General features: G+C 39.4%; 2 protein-coding genes across 2 annotated transcripts; both read right to left on the bottom strand.

Annotated features, from left to right (window-relative positions):
- Positions 1-32: 32 nt before the first annotated feature.
- LOC127529863 (uncharacterized) lies at positions 33-7510 on the bottom strand. Its single transcript, XM_051934924.1, has 2 exons — positions 4574-7510; positions 33-3187 (listed from the first exon to the last, which is right to left on the bottom strand). Exons 1-2 carry the CDS (start codon positions 7437-7439, stop codon positions 408-410), a joined length of 5646 nt encoding a protein of 1881 aa, XP_051790884.1. The 5' UTR covers positions 7440-7510; the 3' UTR covers positions 33-407.
- Positions 7511-7545: 35 nt separating this feature from the next.
- On the bottom strand, positions 7546-15903 carry LOC114663057 (GTPase IMAP family member 2). Its single transcript, XM_051934923.1, has 4 exons — positions 15891-15903; positions 8121-8671; positions 7851-7970; positions 7546-7599 (listed from the first exon to the last, which is right to left on the bottom strand). The coding sequence occupies exons 1-4, from the start codon at positions 15901-15903 to the stop codon at positions 7546-7548; spliced, it is 738 nt and encodes a 245-aa protein (XP_051790883.1).
- Positions 15904-16222: the final 319 nt, after the last annotated feature.

Genomic DNA, 16222 nt, shown 5'->3' with positions numbered 1-16222 from the left:
CCTGAACACCAGTAATGTAATGTTAATTTATTGGGTGGAATCTCACAGTATTTATTAATAAAATTTGTTCCCTTAACATGTTTTTCAAAGAAAATAAGATACAAACATAAGAGCTCACATGGAAAACAGAATTTGTCGCATCTTTCTTTTTTTTTTTTAATAGACAATGAAAATGGTCTCACAGACCCAAACACCACACAAAGGTACAAGTTGTGTTGACTTCAGGAAAGGCACAATATAAATGATGTCTATAAAAATGTGTTGATTCTACTTAATTGTTTTATGAAGTATTCTTAAAATAGACATATCATTATTAAAATAACCGCAAATACAAATTTTAATAAGAACAAGTGAGTAGAATAAAGTACTGTAAATAATAAAAGGCTATTTTTTAATATTTAAGCATTTCAGTGCCAAACACTTTCCCACAAAAGCTGAAACATATTATTTGCTCTTGGTCTGACTGTCACAATGTCACTTGGTATGGGGGTTTGATGAACAGATGCTTCCATTTTTTGTATTTTTTTCAGTAATTCTGGAACTTGCGTCTGATGAAATTGATTGAGATTATCAAAGACGTGATAACTTCCTCCACAGTCCTTTACAATCTTGTGGACATCTTTGTTTTCTTGTAAGAAATTTTCAATTGTTTTACCCTTCAGTTTCTCTCCAAAAGTAAAGAGAACCATAGTTGTCTTCAGAGCTTGACCTCCAAATATTTTTTGTATTGTTAAAGGTGCTCTCTTCTCAGCTTCTGTAATGTGACCCAGCTGAATAACTAGAAGGTACACATTAATGGAAGGATAGGGGAGCTCCTCACACATGCGTTTCACTTCAGTGAAAGAATATTTTGAATCTAATAAAGCTGGAGTATCGATCACAATAACATGTCTTCCAGCTACATTTCCTGCTTTGCTTTGACATTTCTGTGTTACTGAGCTTGAGCTGACCTCAGATAAGAACACATCTTTTCCAAGGATTGTATTTCCCGAAGCACTCTTGCCATTACCAATATTCCCAATCAAAACAATCTGTATTGTAGGATCCTTAGAGGAAAATGTATATCTTCCCTCAACAAGAACAGGTTGCTCTTTTCTGTTGGTCATATCTTTACTTCCTTGTTTTTTCTCCACATTTTTTGAGATTTCATGTGCTTCTTGACCTGGTGAAATAATTAAGTCTGATTTATGTTCTCCATTTTGCACTACAAGAATATACTCAATTTTCTGCAGAAGTTGTTTGACTTGTGTGTTATCATGAAAAATGAGATTGTTGAAGACATGGTACCTGTTTCCACACTTTTCCACAAACAATCTGAGGTTCTTGTTACTTCCCAGAACATCTTCAACTCTCCTGCCTTTCAGCCTGTCTCCAAAGGTGAAAAGGACAATAGTATTCTTCAGAGAATCAGCTCCAAATATATCTTGTACTTTTTCTGCAGCTTTAATGTCATTCTGTGTAAAGCGACCTAACTTCATGACAAGAAGGTATACACAAGGTTCAGGAGCCAAAAATCCAAAGCTTTCAGTTAAAGGGCCCTCTGAATCTAATAAATCTGGGGTATCAACCACAATGGTATGTCTTCCTGCCACATTACCCTCAGCCTTTTGAAACTTTTGTGTCACTGGACATGTGCTGATTTCATGTGCTGATAAGAACACTTTCCTTCCCATGATTGTGTTTCCTGAGGCACTCTTTCCATTCCTTGTGCTTCCGATCAATACTATATGGATTGTGGAAGGTTGTGATGGAGACACTAGAAAAGTTTTAATTGGTAGTCTTTGAATTGAAATTTCCCTTTCTACTGCTTGATATTGTTCATTTAATCCTAATTGAGATATCTGCAAATCAGTCTTTTGTTTACCAGCTACCTGTTTATTCATAGTCAATGTTTTATCTATCTTCATGAAAAGTTCTTTAACCTGCTTGTCATCATGATTCTGGAGGTTTTTAAACACATGATACCTTTCCCCACATTGCTTTATGAGCCGTTGAAGGTCCTTATTTGTCTGTAGAAACTCCTCCACTTTCTTGTCCTTCAGCCTTTCCCCAAAACTGAAGAGAACCAAAATTTTCTTTAAGGCTTGAACTCCAAAGATATCTTGTATTCTTTCAATAGCGTTCCTCTCCTCCTCCGTAAAGCGCCCTAGCTGAATAACTAGAAGGTAAACATGAACTTCACAAGAAAAAAGTTCACCGTATCTCTTTTTAACCTCATTCACGGAGAGATCAGTGTCCAGTAAATCAGGAGTGTCGACCACAGCAACATGCTTCCCAGCCACATTACCTACTGCACTTTGACATACCTGTGTTACTGGGCGTGGGCTGACTTCAGATAAAAATTCGTTCCTTCCCAAAATTGTGTTCCCTGATGCACTCTTTCCAGTTCCAGTATTCCCAATCAGTACTATCCTTATTGCGGGTTCTTGAAGAAAATGTGTAACGCTTGTCACTGAATCGTCTGCAGTTATTTTAGTTTCACCTCCTTCTTCAACTTGCTCTTTTTGTTTTTCACATAATTCTGGTTTTTGACTAAGTATGGGTACAGCTGCAGGCTTTGGATCTTTTGTGCACATATCTGCTTTCACAGATAGACATTTTTCAATCTTTGACATTAGATGTTCGACTTGAGTGTGATCATGCATATTGAGATTGTTAAAGACATGGTACCTGTTGCCACACTTTTCAACAAGCTGCTGGAGCCCCTTGTTGGTTTTTATAAACTCTTCAATTGTCTTGTCTTTCAGCCTGTCTCCAAAGGTGAATAGAACAATAGTATTATCCAAAGCATCAGCTCCAAATATCTCCTGTATTTTCTCAGCAGCTTTCATCTCCTCCTGTGTAAAGCAATCCAACTGAATGACTAGAAGGTAAGCACGAGATCCCAGAGCTGAAAGTGCATTGCACTTTTGTTGGATTTTGGTGAAAGACCTCTCTAAATGTAATAAATCTGGAGTATCCACCACAATAATATGTCTTCCTGACACATTCCCCTCAACTTGTTGTACATCTTGCGTTACCCAACATGGATTGACTTCAGACAAAAATACTTCTCTTCCCATGATTACATTTCCTGAGGTACTCTTTCCAGTGCCTGCATGTCCAATAAGTACTATCTGAATTGTAGAAGGCTGAGTTGTCACTGGAAATGCTTGTTCTGATAACCTTTTGTTCAACATTTTGTCACCTTCTGCTTGGTTTTCTTGATTTAATTCTTGTCGGCATGATACTTGTAAAGCAGTGTTTTGTTTGCCAGTTCCCATTTCATTCGGAGTCAGCATTTTGTCTAGCTTCACAAATAGTTCTTTGACCTGTTTATCATGATTGTCAAGGTTATTGAACACATGATACCTTTCCCCACATTGCTTTATGAGCCATTGAAGGTCCTTATTTGTCTGTAGAAACTCCTCCACTTTCTTGCCCTTCAGCCTTTCCCCAAAACTGAAGAGAACCATTATCTTCTTTAAGGCTTGAACTCCAAAGATATCTTGTATTCTCTCAACAGCCTTACTCTCTTCCTCTGTAAAGCGTCCCACCTGAATAACTAGAAGGTAAACATGAACTTCACAAGAAAAAAGTTCACCGCATCTCTTTTTAACCTCATTCACGGAGAGATCAGTGTCCAGTAAATCAGGAGTGTCGACCACAACAACATGCTTCCCAGCCACATTACCTACTGCACTTTGACATACCTGTGTTACTGGGCGTGGACTGACTTCAGATAAAAACTCCTTCTTTCCCAAAATTGTGTTCCCTGATGCACTCTTTCCAGTTCCAGTATTCCCAATCAGGACTATCCTTATTTTGGGTTCTTGAAGAAAATGTGTAACGCTTGTCACTGAATCGTCTGCAGTTATTTTAGTTTCACCTCCTTCTTCAACTTGCTCTTTTTGTTTTTCACATAATTCTGGTTTTTGACTAAGTATGGGTACAGCTGCAGGCTTTGGATCTTTTGTGCACATATCTGCTTTCACAGATAGACATTTTTCAATCTTTGACATTAGATGTTCGACTTGAGTGTGATCATGCATATTGAGATTGTTAAAGACATGGTACCTGTTGCCACACTTTTCAACAAGCTGCTGGAGCCCCTTGTTGGTTTTTATAAACTCTTCAATTGTCTTGTCTTTCAGCCTGTCTCCAAAGGTGAATAGAACAATAGTATTATCCAAAGCATCAGCTCCAAATATCTCCTGTATTTTCTCAGCAGCTTTCATCTCCTCCTGTGTAAAGCAATCCAACTGAATGACTAGAAGGTAAGCACGAGATCCCAGAGCTGAAAGTGCATTGCACTTTTGTTGGATTTTGGTGAAAGACCTCTCTAAATGTAATAAATCTGGAGTATCCACCACAATAATATGTCTTCCTGACACATTCCCCTCAACTTGTTGTACATCTTGCGTTACCCAACATGGATTGACTTCAGACAAAAATACTTCTCTTCCCATGATTACATTTCCTGAGGTACTCTTTCCAGTGCCTGCATGTCCAATAAGTACTATCTGAATTGTAGAAGGCTGAGTTGTCACTGGAAATGCTTGTTCTGATAACCTTTTGTTCAATATTTTGTCACCTTCTGCTTGGTTTTCTTGATTTAATTCTTGTTGGCATGATACTTGTAAAGCAGTGTTTTGTTTGCCAGTTCCCATTTCATTCGGAGTCAGCATTTTGTCTAGCTTCACAAATAGTTCTTTGACCTGTTTATCATGATTGTCAAGGTTATTGAACACATGATACCTTTCCCCACATTGCTTTATGAGCCGTTGAAGGTCCTTATTTGTCTGTAGAAACTCCTCCACTTTCTTGTCCTTCAGCCTTTCCCCAAAACTGAAGAGAACCAAAATTTTCTTTAAGGCTTGAACTCCAAAGATATCTTGTATTCTCTCAATAGCATTCCTCTCCTCCTCCGTAAAGCGCCCTAGCTGAATAACTAGAAGGTAAACATGAACTTCACAAGAAAAAAGTTCACCACACCTCTTTTTAACCTCATTCACGGAGAGATCAGTGTCCAGTAAATCAGGAGTGTCGACCACAACAACATGCTTCCCAGCCACATTACCTACTGCACTTTGACATACCTGTGTTACTGGGCGTGGGCTGACTTCAGATAAAAACTCCTTCTTTCCCAAAATTGTGTTCCCTGATGCACTCTTTCCAGTTCCAGTATTCCCAATCAGGACTATCCTTATTGCGGGTTCTTGATGAAAATGTGTAACGCTTGTCACTGAATCGTCTGCAATTATTTTAGTTTCACCTCCTTCTTCAACTTGCTCTTTTTGTTTTTCACATAATTCTGGTTTTTGACTAAGTATGGGTACAGCTGCAGGCTTTGGATCTTTTGTGCACATATCTGCTTTCACAGATAGACATTTTTCAATCTTTGACATTAGATGTTCGACTTGAGTGTGATCATGTATATTGAGATTGTTAAAGACATGGTACCTGTTGCCACACTTTTCAACAAGCTGCTGGAGCCCCTTGTTGGTTTTTATAAACTCTTCAATTGTCTTGTCATTCAGCCTGTCTCCAAAGGTGAATAGAACAATAGTATTATCCAAAGACTCAGCTCCAAATATCTCCTGTATTTTCTCAGCAGCTTTCATCTCCTCCTGTGTAAAGCAATCCAACTGAATGACTAGAAGGTAAGCACGAGATCCCAGAGCTGAAAGTGCATTGCACTTTTGTTGGATTTTGGTGAAAGACCTCTCTAAATGTAATAAATCTGGAGTATCCACCACAATAATATGTCTTCCTGACACATTCCCCTCAACTTGTTGTACATCTTGTGTTACCCAACATGGATTGACTTCAGACAAAAATACTTCTCTTCCCATGATTACATTTCCTGAGGTACTCTTTCCAGTGCCTGCATGTCCAATAAGTACTATCTGAATTGTAGAAGGCTGAGTTGTCACTGGAAATGCTTGTTCTGATAACCTTTTGTTCAATATTTTGTCACCTTCTGCTTGGTTTTCTTGATTTAATTCTTGTTGGCATGATACTTGTAAAGCAGTGTTTTGTTTGCCAGTTCCCATTTCATTCGGAGTCAGCATTTTGTCTAGCTTCACAAATAGTTCTTTGACCTGTTTATCATGATTGTCAAGGTTATTGAACACATGATACCTTTCCCCACATTGCTTTATGAGCCGTTGAAGGTCCTTATTTGTCTGTAGAAACTCCTCCACTTTCTTGTCCTTCAGCCTTTCCCCAAAACTGAAGAGAACCAAAATTTTCTTTAAGGCTTGAACTCCAAAGATATCTTGTATTCTCTCAATAGCATTCCTCTCCTCCTCCGTAAAGCGCCCTAGCTGAATAACTAGAAGGTAAACATGAACTTCACAAGAAAAAAGTTCACCACACCTCTTTTTAACCTCATTCACGGAGAGATCAGTGTCCAGTAAATCAGGAGTGTCGACCACAACAACATGCTTCCCAGCCACATTACCTACTGCACTTTGACATACCTGTGTTACTGGGCGTGGACTGACTTCAGATAAAAACTCCTTCTTTCCCAAAATTGTGTTCCCTGATGCACTCTTTCCAGTTCCAGTATTCCCAATCAGGACTATCCTTATTGCGGGTTCTTGAAGAAAATGTGTAACGCTTGTCACTGAATCGTCTGCAGTTATTTTAGTTTCACCTCCTTCTTCAACTTGCTCTTTTTGTTTTTCACATAATTCTGTTTTTTGACTAAGTATGGGTACAGCTGCAGGCTTTGGATCTTTTGTGCACATATCTGCTTTCACAGATAGACATTTTTCAATCTTTGACATTAGATGTTCGACTTGAGTGTGATCATGCATATTGAGATTGTTAAAGACATGGTACCTGTTGCCACACTTTTCAACAAGCTGCTGGAGCCCCTTGTTGGTTTTTATAAACTCTTCAATTGTCTTGTCATTCGGCCTGTCTCCAAAGGTGAATAGAACAATAGTATTATCCAAAGCAGCAGCTCCAAATATCTCCTGTATTTTCTCAGCAGCTTTCATCTCCTCCTGTGTAAAGCAATCCAACTGAATGACTAGAAGGTAAGCACGAGATCCCAGAGCTGAAAGTGCAGTGCACTTTTGTTGGATTTTGGTGAAAGACCTCTCTAAATGTAATAAATCTGGAGTATCCACCACAATAATATGTCTTCCTGACACATTCCCCTCAACTTGTTGTACATCTTGCGTTACCCAACACGGATTGACTTCAGACAAAAATACTTCTCTTCCCATGATTACATTTCCTGAGGTACTCTTTCCAGTGCCTGCACGTCCAATAAGTACTATCTGAATTGTAGAAGGCTGAGTTGTCACTGGAAATTCTTGTTCTGATAACCTTTTGTTCAATATTTTGTCACCTTCTGCTTGGTTTTCTTGATTTAATTCTTGTTGGCATGATACTTGTAAAGCAGTGTTTTGTTTGCCAGTTCCCATTTCGTTCAGAGTCAGCATTTTGTCTAGCTTCACAAATAGTTCTTTGACCTGTTTATCATGATTGTCAAGGTTATTGAACACATGATACCTTTCCCCACATTGCTTTATGAGCCGTTGAAGGTCCTTATTTGTCTGTAGAAACTCCTCCACTGTCTTGTCCTTCAGCCTTTCCCCAAAACTGAAGAGAACCAAAATTTTCTTTAAGGCTTGAACTCCAAAGATATCTTGTATTCTCTCAATAGCATTCCTCTCCTCCTCCGTAAAGCGCCCTAGCTGAATAACTAGAAGGCAAACATGAACTTCACAAGAAAAAAGTTCACCACACCTCTTTTTAACCTCATTCACGGAGAGATCAGTGTCCAGTAAATCAGGAGTGTCGACCACAACAACATGCTTCCCAGCCACATTACCTACTGCACTTTGACATACCTGTGTTACTGGGCGTGGGCTGACTTCAGATAAAAACTCCTTCTTTCCCAAAATTGTGTTCCCTGATGCACTTTTTCCAGTTCCAGTATTACCAATAAGTACTATTCGTATTGTGGAATCCTGAGACGAATATGTAGTGTGTAAATCTGAATCGGTCTGAATTATTTTTATTTCACTTGTGCCTTTATTTAGATTTTGATTATTTTCATTTAGTTGTGACATCTGACTGGGCAAGGATTTAACATTTGATTTTATTGTATTCACTGTTACATCTTTCACCATCTGCATTTTCTCAATGCTTATTATTAATTTTTTGACTTGTGTGTCATCATGCATATTCATATTGTTGAATATGTGAAACCTTTTTCCACACTGTTCCAAAAGTTTTTCGAGTTCTACGTTACTTTCAATTAATTCTTTAATGGTTTTGCCTTCCAGCCTGTCTCCAAAGGTAAAGAGAACAATTGCATTTTCAAGAGCTTCAGTTCCAAGCATTTCCTGTATTTTCTCAGCATTTTTTTTTTCATTTTCTGTAAAGCACCCCAACCTAATGACTAGAAGATAAACTTGAGGTCCTGAAAGTGACAGTTCAGCAATCTTCTCTTTGATTTCACAGAGAGCATTTGGTATCTGTAATAGATCTGGAGTATCTAGAACAGTAAAATGTTTTCCTGCCACACAACCCTTTGCAAGCTCAATTTTTTTCGTCACAGGAAAGGGGCTAACTTCGGATATGAATGCTTGTTTTCCCAGTATTGTGTTTCCTGTGGCACTCTTTCCATTGCCAGTGGTTCCAATCAGTACTATTACAGTCGAAAGTCCTAAAATAAAATATTGTATGTTACTTCAGGTACAGTGTATTTTGACAATTTTAAAGGTAAAGCTTCTACAAGCTGAAGAAATGACCAATAAACTATGCAGTAGATACAATATCTATATATATAATTCACTAAGCCGCCGCCAAAGCGGGCAAGACACCCATGAAAGCACGCAGAGCAAAGCAAGAAAGGGGCGTGGATTCACTAAGCCGCCGACAAGTAGGAAGGAGCCACGCCCACCAACTCTAAGACCATTGGATACGACGACAACTCACAGAGCCACGCCCACCAACTCGGACGCAACGCCTCGGAAAAAACGGCGTCATTTATGTTTGTCTGTGCAACAGTACACATGGACCTCTGAGCCACGTTGACTTTTCAGTTACTACGCACGACCGCGTGCACCATCGCAAACTGTTTTACACGCTACATACAGCAATTCGCATCTGTGACAAGCATGTGTCTTCTTACATGGTCCTGCAGGAACACGGAAGACATTTCCCCGCCCATGACCAGGCAGTGTGTATGCTTCGAGAACAAGGGTGGACATGGCAGGACCATCTAAAAACAGGCTGTGTATCAATATATATAATTCACTACGCCGCCGCCAGAGCAAGCAAGACACCCATGAAAGCACGCACCGCTTTGAAAGCAGTCAACTCACAAAGCCCAGCCCACCAACTTGAGCACGCGTCTACCCACGCTCTCAAGGCATTCACGGTGCCTGCTCATGTGCCCTGACGAAACAACTCACTTTCGTCTCTGCTACAGTACACATGCACCACTGAGCCACGTTGACTTTTCATTATTCTTTTTGGTTTCAGCTGCATTTCCATATATAATCCACCAAGTCGTCCGACCGTGGGATACAAACGACAGAGCACCGCCCAAGAACTCGAACCGCTAGAGAGACATGCCCACCAACTCTAAGAGCACCAACTCTAATACGCCTGCCCGCCTGACTGTTACCAGCATTCACCGCAATGTAATGGAGTGTAAAACCATCACAACTATCAGACACTGTCTATATCTAAGAAGATATATAGATACTCATTATTCCCCAGCACGCGTCCACCCACGCTTTTAAGGCATTCACAGTGCCTGCTTATGTGCCCGGACGCAACAACTCGCCACACACAAATCTTGCTTAATTTGACTCAGCACGGGAAACCTCACCCTGCCCGGACACAGAGAGGATTGACAGATTCATAGCTCTTTCTCGATTCTGTGCATGGTGTTGCATGGCCATAAGTCTGGTTAGTCTGGTTAATTCTGAAAACGAATGAGACTCCCTCCTGCTTAATAGTTACGCGATCGCCAAGCGGAAGGCATCCAACTTCTTAGAGGGACAAGTGGCTTTCAGCCACGTGAGATTGAGCATTAACAGGTATGTGATGTCCGGTACTACACGCGTGCTACACTGAATGGATCAACGTCTGTCTACCCGGCGACGACAGGCGTGAGTAAGCCGTTAAACCCAATTCGTAATGGGCACCGGGGCTTGCAATTGTTCCCCACGAACGAGGAATACCCACTGAGTGCGGGTCATACGCTCCCTCTGAATACGTCCCTGCCCTGTGTACGCACCCCACCCCCCTCCTACTACCATGGTCGGGTGACTTGGATTATATATAGAAAAGCAGCTGGAACCGCAAACAACAATGAAAGGACAACGTGGCTCAGTGGTGCACAGACGACAGCGACTCAGGTGAGGAGTTGGGGGCAGCAAGTCTTTGATAGGCTGCAACAAAATGATGAAAGAACGGGCGCATTTTTTGTGCAAGATTTAATATGCACAAGCAGTAACACTGAAAAAGCAGCCCAAACCTGAAAAGACGGCTGGCAAAATATTGCTGACAAATTAAACGCGTGTGCATTGTACTTACTGAACGCAGCGTTACGGATTTTGCAAATGTTCATTTTTTTCCCTCTGCTTACAAAATATTTAAAAAGCGGCGTGATTATGTGGTGTATACTATGCCGTGGGTTGGTATGCACCATGTAAAACAGTTTGTTTGTCGCGGATAATATAAGAATATTAATACTTCATTACATTGATATACCGGTGTTTTCAGTATTCAAAGCGCTATCCACACAGGGAGGAACCGGGAAGTGAACCTAAAATCTTCCACAGTCTCCTTACTGTAAAGCAGCAACACTACCACTGCGCTACAAGGCAGAGAATGCAGTTAAAAAATTCACCACGCTCGATTTTATTTTCACTTCTGTTTGGACAACTGTGTCGTTCAGGAAGTGTTCACCCATCAATACATAATTATGCGGCGTATGCTACGCCGCGGGTTGGCTAGTTTATTATAATAAATATATTTCTAAACATAAAGTGTTAAGTAAAATGAATAAATGTAGGTTCAAATTCCACTTTCATTTATGTTTTTTAATTGTCAACTAAAGCATGTACCACATAATGCCCAAGAAAAAAAGTTCCTAATATTATTTGGAAATAAAAAAATACAATGACAAAGTATACTTTTTATTCTGTGTGACTTTCTCTTTGCTTTTGACAAAAATTATTTCTCTTTCTCTATTGTCTTATCATCAGTCTATTCCTGTGTCTCCACTACAGTGTAGTCTGGTACTTATAAATAAATCTAACAGTTACTTTTTCTAGTTAAACATATGAGTGGTATAGGTATTTTTTGTTTTACTAAATTTGTAGAAAATTTAAAAAAAGCCCAACTATAGTGAAAGAAAGAAAGAAAGAAAGAAAGAAAGAAAGAAAGAAAGAAAGAAAGAAAGAAAGAAAGAAAGAAAGAAAGAAAGAAAGAAAGAAAGAAAGAAAGAAAGAATAAGAAAAGCATAAGGACCATTATCAAATTAGCTTTATAGTTTTAGCTTTCACTAAAAGGAGGTCAAAGTACACAGCGGCTTCATTTATAAACCTTGCGGTCACACAAAAAGAGGCTTGAAATGTGCATTTACAACTTCAACAAACATCAGGATTTAAAATATTAAACTTGATATATTTTTGGTAACTCTGACCCATGGGTGTTCAATATTTCGGAGAAACTGAAAAATGATGACACTCTCAATCAAGCAGAGAAATACAGATAAACCAACTAAATAACAACTTGTATGCTTAATAATTAATGTCACTGAGCCATTTATTATAATGTACATTGACATGACAAACATATTACACCTCAAAAAAGATGACTATGATGTATAGACTCTATTTTCGCTCCCTTTTTAGGACAGTTAGAAACAGCACTAACTCAATAAAAAAGTCCACAGAACTCCCCTTTCAACGAGGCAGCATTCAGGTAAATGGGAGTGTCTACAGGAGTTTGAAAATATTGGGGAACTAGATGATTGGAGGAAATAATTGAGCTATGCATATTAAGAGTCAGATAATGTGATGTATTACATGAGGTAATGGTAGTAGAAACGTATAAAGCAAGTGAATGACTTCTTTGAAAGCAGAAGAAAGTTTTTTTCCACAACATTATGTATTGTCACTTCTCAGGAAACTTGCCAACAGGGCAACAGTTTCTCTGCCAATTTTCATACCATCATGCCTACTGTCTGCGGTGGGTTGGCACCCTGCCCAGGATTGTTTCCTGCCTTGTGCCCTGTGTTGGCTGGGATTGGCTCCAGCAGACCCCCGTGACCCTGTGTTCGGATTCAGCGGGTTGGAAAATGGATGGATGGATGGATGCCTACTGTGCTGTACATCTTTAACCAACCTGATATGAGTGTACATATATAAAATATAACAAGTATTTGCCAACATGAAAAGACAATTTGCAACAGTGTCTGGTTTTCCTAACATAATCAGAGCAATTGATTGCACCAATATTGCAGTAAGCGCACCTAGCGAGAATGAAACTGCTTTTGTTAACTGTAAGTAATTACATTACATTAATGCACATGTTATCTGTGATGGCATGATATGACTAGCAAACCTCTTGTCTCAATGTCCTGGGTTAGCCTGTGATTCATTTATTCTGAGGCAAAGTACTGGTAGTTCTGACAGACGTGATTGCTCTGTACATGGTGACTGGCATGTGGTAAGGTAACTGGCCAAATCCTTCATTTTTCAATATCCTGTATTATTCATTGTAACAGCAATCATGTTATTACATGACCTAGGAAATAGAAGTTGTCCATTCAGGCAACTTATGAATTTTCCGGACCCCCAGAGCACAGAGGAGAAGAGCTATAATGCAGCGCATGATCTTTTGCTCTCAGTTGCGGAGCACAGCCATACACTCTTGAATGCATGTAACAGTGTCTCAACATGTCAGGAGGGAGCTGCTCTACCAGCCAATTAAGTTCTGTGGCATTGTGTTTGTATACAGTATATACAGTTAGGTCCATAAAAATTTGGACAGAGGCAACTTTTTTCTAATTTTGGTTCTGTACATTACGACAATGAATTTTAAATGAAACAACTCAGATGCAGTTGAAGTGCAGACTTTCAGCTTTAATTCAGTGGGGTGAACAAAACGATTGCATAAAAAATGTGAGACAACTAAAGCATTTTTTTTAACACAATCCCTTCATTTCAGGGGCTCAAAAGTAACTGGACAATTGACTCAAAGGCTATTCCATGGGCAGGTGTGGGCAAGTCCGTCGTTATGTCATTATCAATTAAGCAGATAAAAGGCCTGGAGTTGATTTGAGGTGTGGTGCCTGCATGTGGAAGATTTTGCTGTGAACAGACAACATGAGGTCAAAGGAGCTCTCCATGCAGGTGAAAGAAGCTGCGAAAACAGAAAAAACCCATCTGAGAAATTGCTACAATATTATGAGTGGCAAAATCTACAGTTTGGTACATCCTGAGAAAGAAAGCAAGCACTGGTGAACTCAGCAATGCAAAAAGACCTGGACGTTCACGGAGGACAACAGTGGTGGATGATCGCAGAATCATTTCCATGGTGAAGAGAAACCCCATCACAACAGCCAACCAAGTGAACAACACTCTCCAGGGGGTAGGCGTATCGATATCCAAGTCTACCATAAAGAGAAGACTGCATGAAAGTAAATACAGAGGGTGCACTGCAAGGTGCAAGCCACTCATAAGCCTCAAGATTAGAAAGGCTAGATTGAACTTTGCTAAAGAACATCTAAAAAAGCCAGCACAGTTCTGGAAAAACATTCTTTGGACAGATGAAACTAAGATCAACCTCTACTAGAATGATGGCAAGAAAAAAGTATGGAGAAGGCATGGAACAGCTCATTATCCAAAGCATACCACATCATGTGTAAAACACGGTGGAGGCAGTGTGATGGCTTGGGCGTGCATGGCTGCCAGTGGCACTGGGACACTAGTGTTTATTGATGATGTGACACAGGACAGAAGTAGCCGAATGAATTCTGAGGTGTTCAGAGACATACTGTCTGCTCAAATCCAGCTAAATGCAGTCAAATTGATTGGGCGGCGTTTCATGATACAGATGGACAATGACCCAAAACATACAGCCAAAGCAACCCAGGAGTTTATTAAAGCAAAGAAGTGGAAAATTCTTGAATGGCCAAGTCAGTCACCTGATCTTAACACAATTGAGCAGGCATTTCACTTGTTGAAGACTAAACTTCAGACAGAAAGGCCCACAAACAAACAGCAACTGAAAGCCTCTGTAGTAAAGGCCTGGCAGAGCATTAAAAAGGAGGAAACCCAGCATCTGGTGATGTCCACGCGTTCAAGACTTCAGGCTGTCATTACCAGCAAAGGGTTTTCAACCAAGTATTAGAAATGAACATTTTATTTCCAATTATTTAATTTGTCCAATTACTTTTGAGCCCCTGAAATGAAGGGATTGTGTTAAAAAAATGCTTTAGTTGCCTCACATTTTTATGCAATCGTTTTGTTCACCCCACTGAATTAAAGCTGAAAGTCTGCACTTGAACTGCATCTGAGTTGTTTCATTTAAAATTCATTGTGGTAATGTACAGAACCAAAATTAGAAAAAAGCTGTCTCTGTCCAAATATTTATGGACCTAACTGTATAAGTTTGATTAGCACACTTCACATAAGGACATTTCAGAGTGGCGTTCGAGGCATATTCACATAAGCATATTAAAAAGATGATTGTAATTTATAAATGGTGCCTTACATAGACATGTGTGTATACTAGGTTTCATAAATATGATTTTTTTTTTCTTTTTTGACATACGTGTTTCCCTGTTTTTTTTGGCATGCGCACATTTTCATGTTCAAATCCACACAAAGTTTTGTAAATGAGGTCCCTAGTCTTTTTTTCCAATAATGAAACAAAAATATATCTTTATGAAAACACCTTGGATAAGCAATTATTTAAGTTGTCTACAATCTCAGATGTCAATCAATATGCAACAATTTTCTTTGTTTTGTGATAATGGATTAAACACAACACTTTTGTTTCACAAACACATTTACACCACACTGGTCACAATTTTCATTATTATAAAAATGCTAATTACATCTTCTGTGGTGCGCTGGCGCCCTGCCCGGTGATTTGTTCCTGCCTTGCACCCTGTGCTGGCAGGGATTGGCTCCAGCAGACCCCTGTGACCCCATGTTAGGATATAGCAGGTTGGAAACTGACTGACTGACTAATTACAACTTAATGTAACAAAGCTTTTGTTTGGAGCTAATACAAGCATGCCACAATTATGAAATGCCAAATTTAAAAAAGAAAAACAAAACAAAAAAATATATACTTGAAGCAGCTTCATTACACAAATGGACAGATGAATGAATAATCACTTTCTCTTCACTTAACCTAATGAGTGTCACAGTAGCAACATCCTCAGATGGACAGACCAAACTACCCTATCCTCAGTAATTTCTTCCAGCACCTCTTGCCAAACTGAAAGGCACTCTTAGTCCATATGACAGATATAACCCCTCCAGATTGTCTTGGGTCTTGTCCCAGTGGTCTTAGTTTTATAGACCTCCTGTGGATAGAGTCCAACTAGCATCTAAATTATATGCACAAAGACCTCTATGGGCTACTTTTAATATGGAGAGGCAGATGTTTTACTCCGAGGTCTGTTTGTTTTGCTGAGTTCCTTACCTAATCATTGAAAGTCAGTATAGCAGCTCTTAACCTCATTTGACATTCGGCTTTTCTTAAATTGTTGTGTTAATGGGATGTGACAGGATTTTTATTGTCGATACCCTCATGCTCCACATTTCCTCTTAAATTTAATTGATAATGGCATGATTGATACAAGTATCAATAAGGGGGGATAGGTTGTTATGGTAACTTAATTTTACTTTTTGAAGCCATTTTTCAGATATCTGCCAATAATTTGAGTATTATTATGAGACCGATTTTTGTAATGATTCATTATTAAGTAATAATAATTTTTTGCATTTATATAGCACTTTTCTCAGTACACAAAGCGCTTAGCAATTGCAGGTTCAGGACCTTGCTCAAGGACCCAACAGAGCAGAGTCCCTTTTGGCATTTTACGGAATTCGAACTGGCAACCTTCCGATTGCCAGTGCAGATCCCTAGCCTCAGAGCCACCACTCCGCCTGACAACTATTAAGTACATTTCCCTTGATATAGTTGAACATTTTGCTGATCACCGTTATAATTCATT

The sequence above is a fragment of the Erpetoichthys calabaricus genome, chromosome 12, assembly GCF_900747795.2.
Source record: "Erpetoichthys calabaricus chromosome 12, fErpCal1.3, whole genome shotgun sequence".
In the NCBI taxonomy this organism is placed as follows: Eukaryota; Metazoa; Chordata; class Cladistia; order Polypteriformes; family Polypteridae; genus Erpetoichthys; species Erpetoichthys calabaricus.
This window is presented reverse-complemented; position numbering and strand designations above follow the sequence as displayed.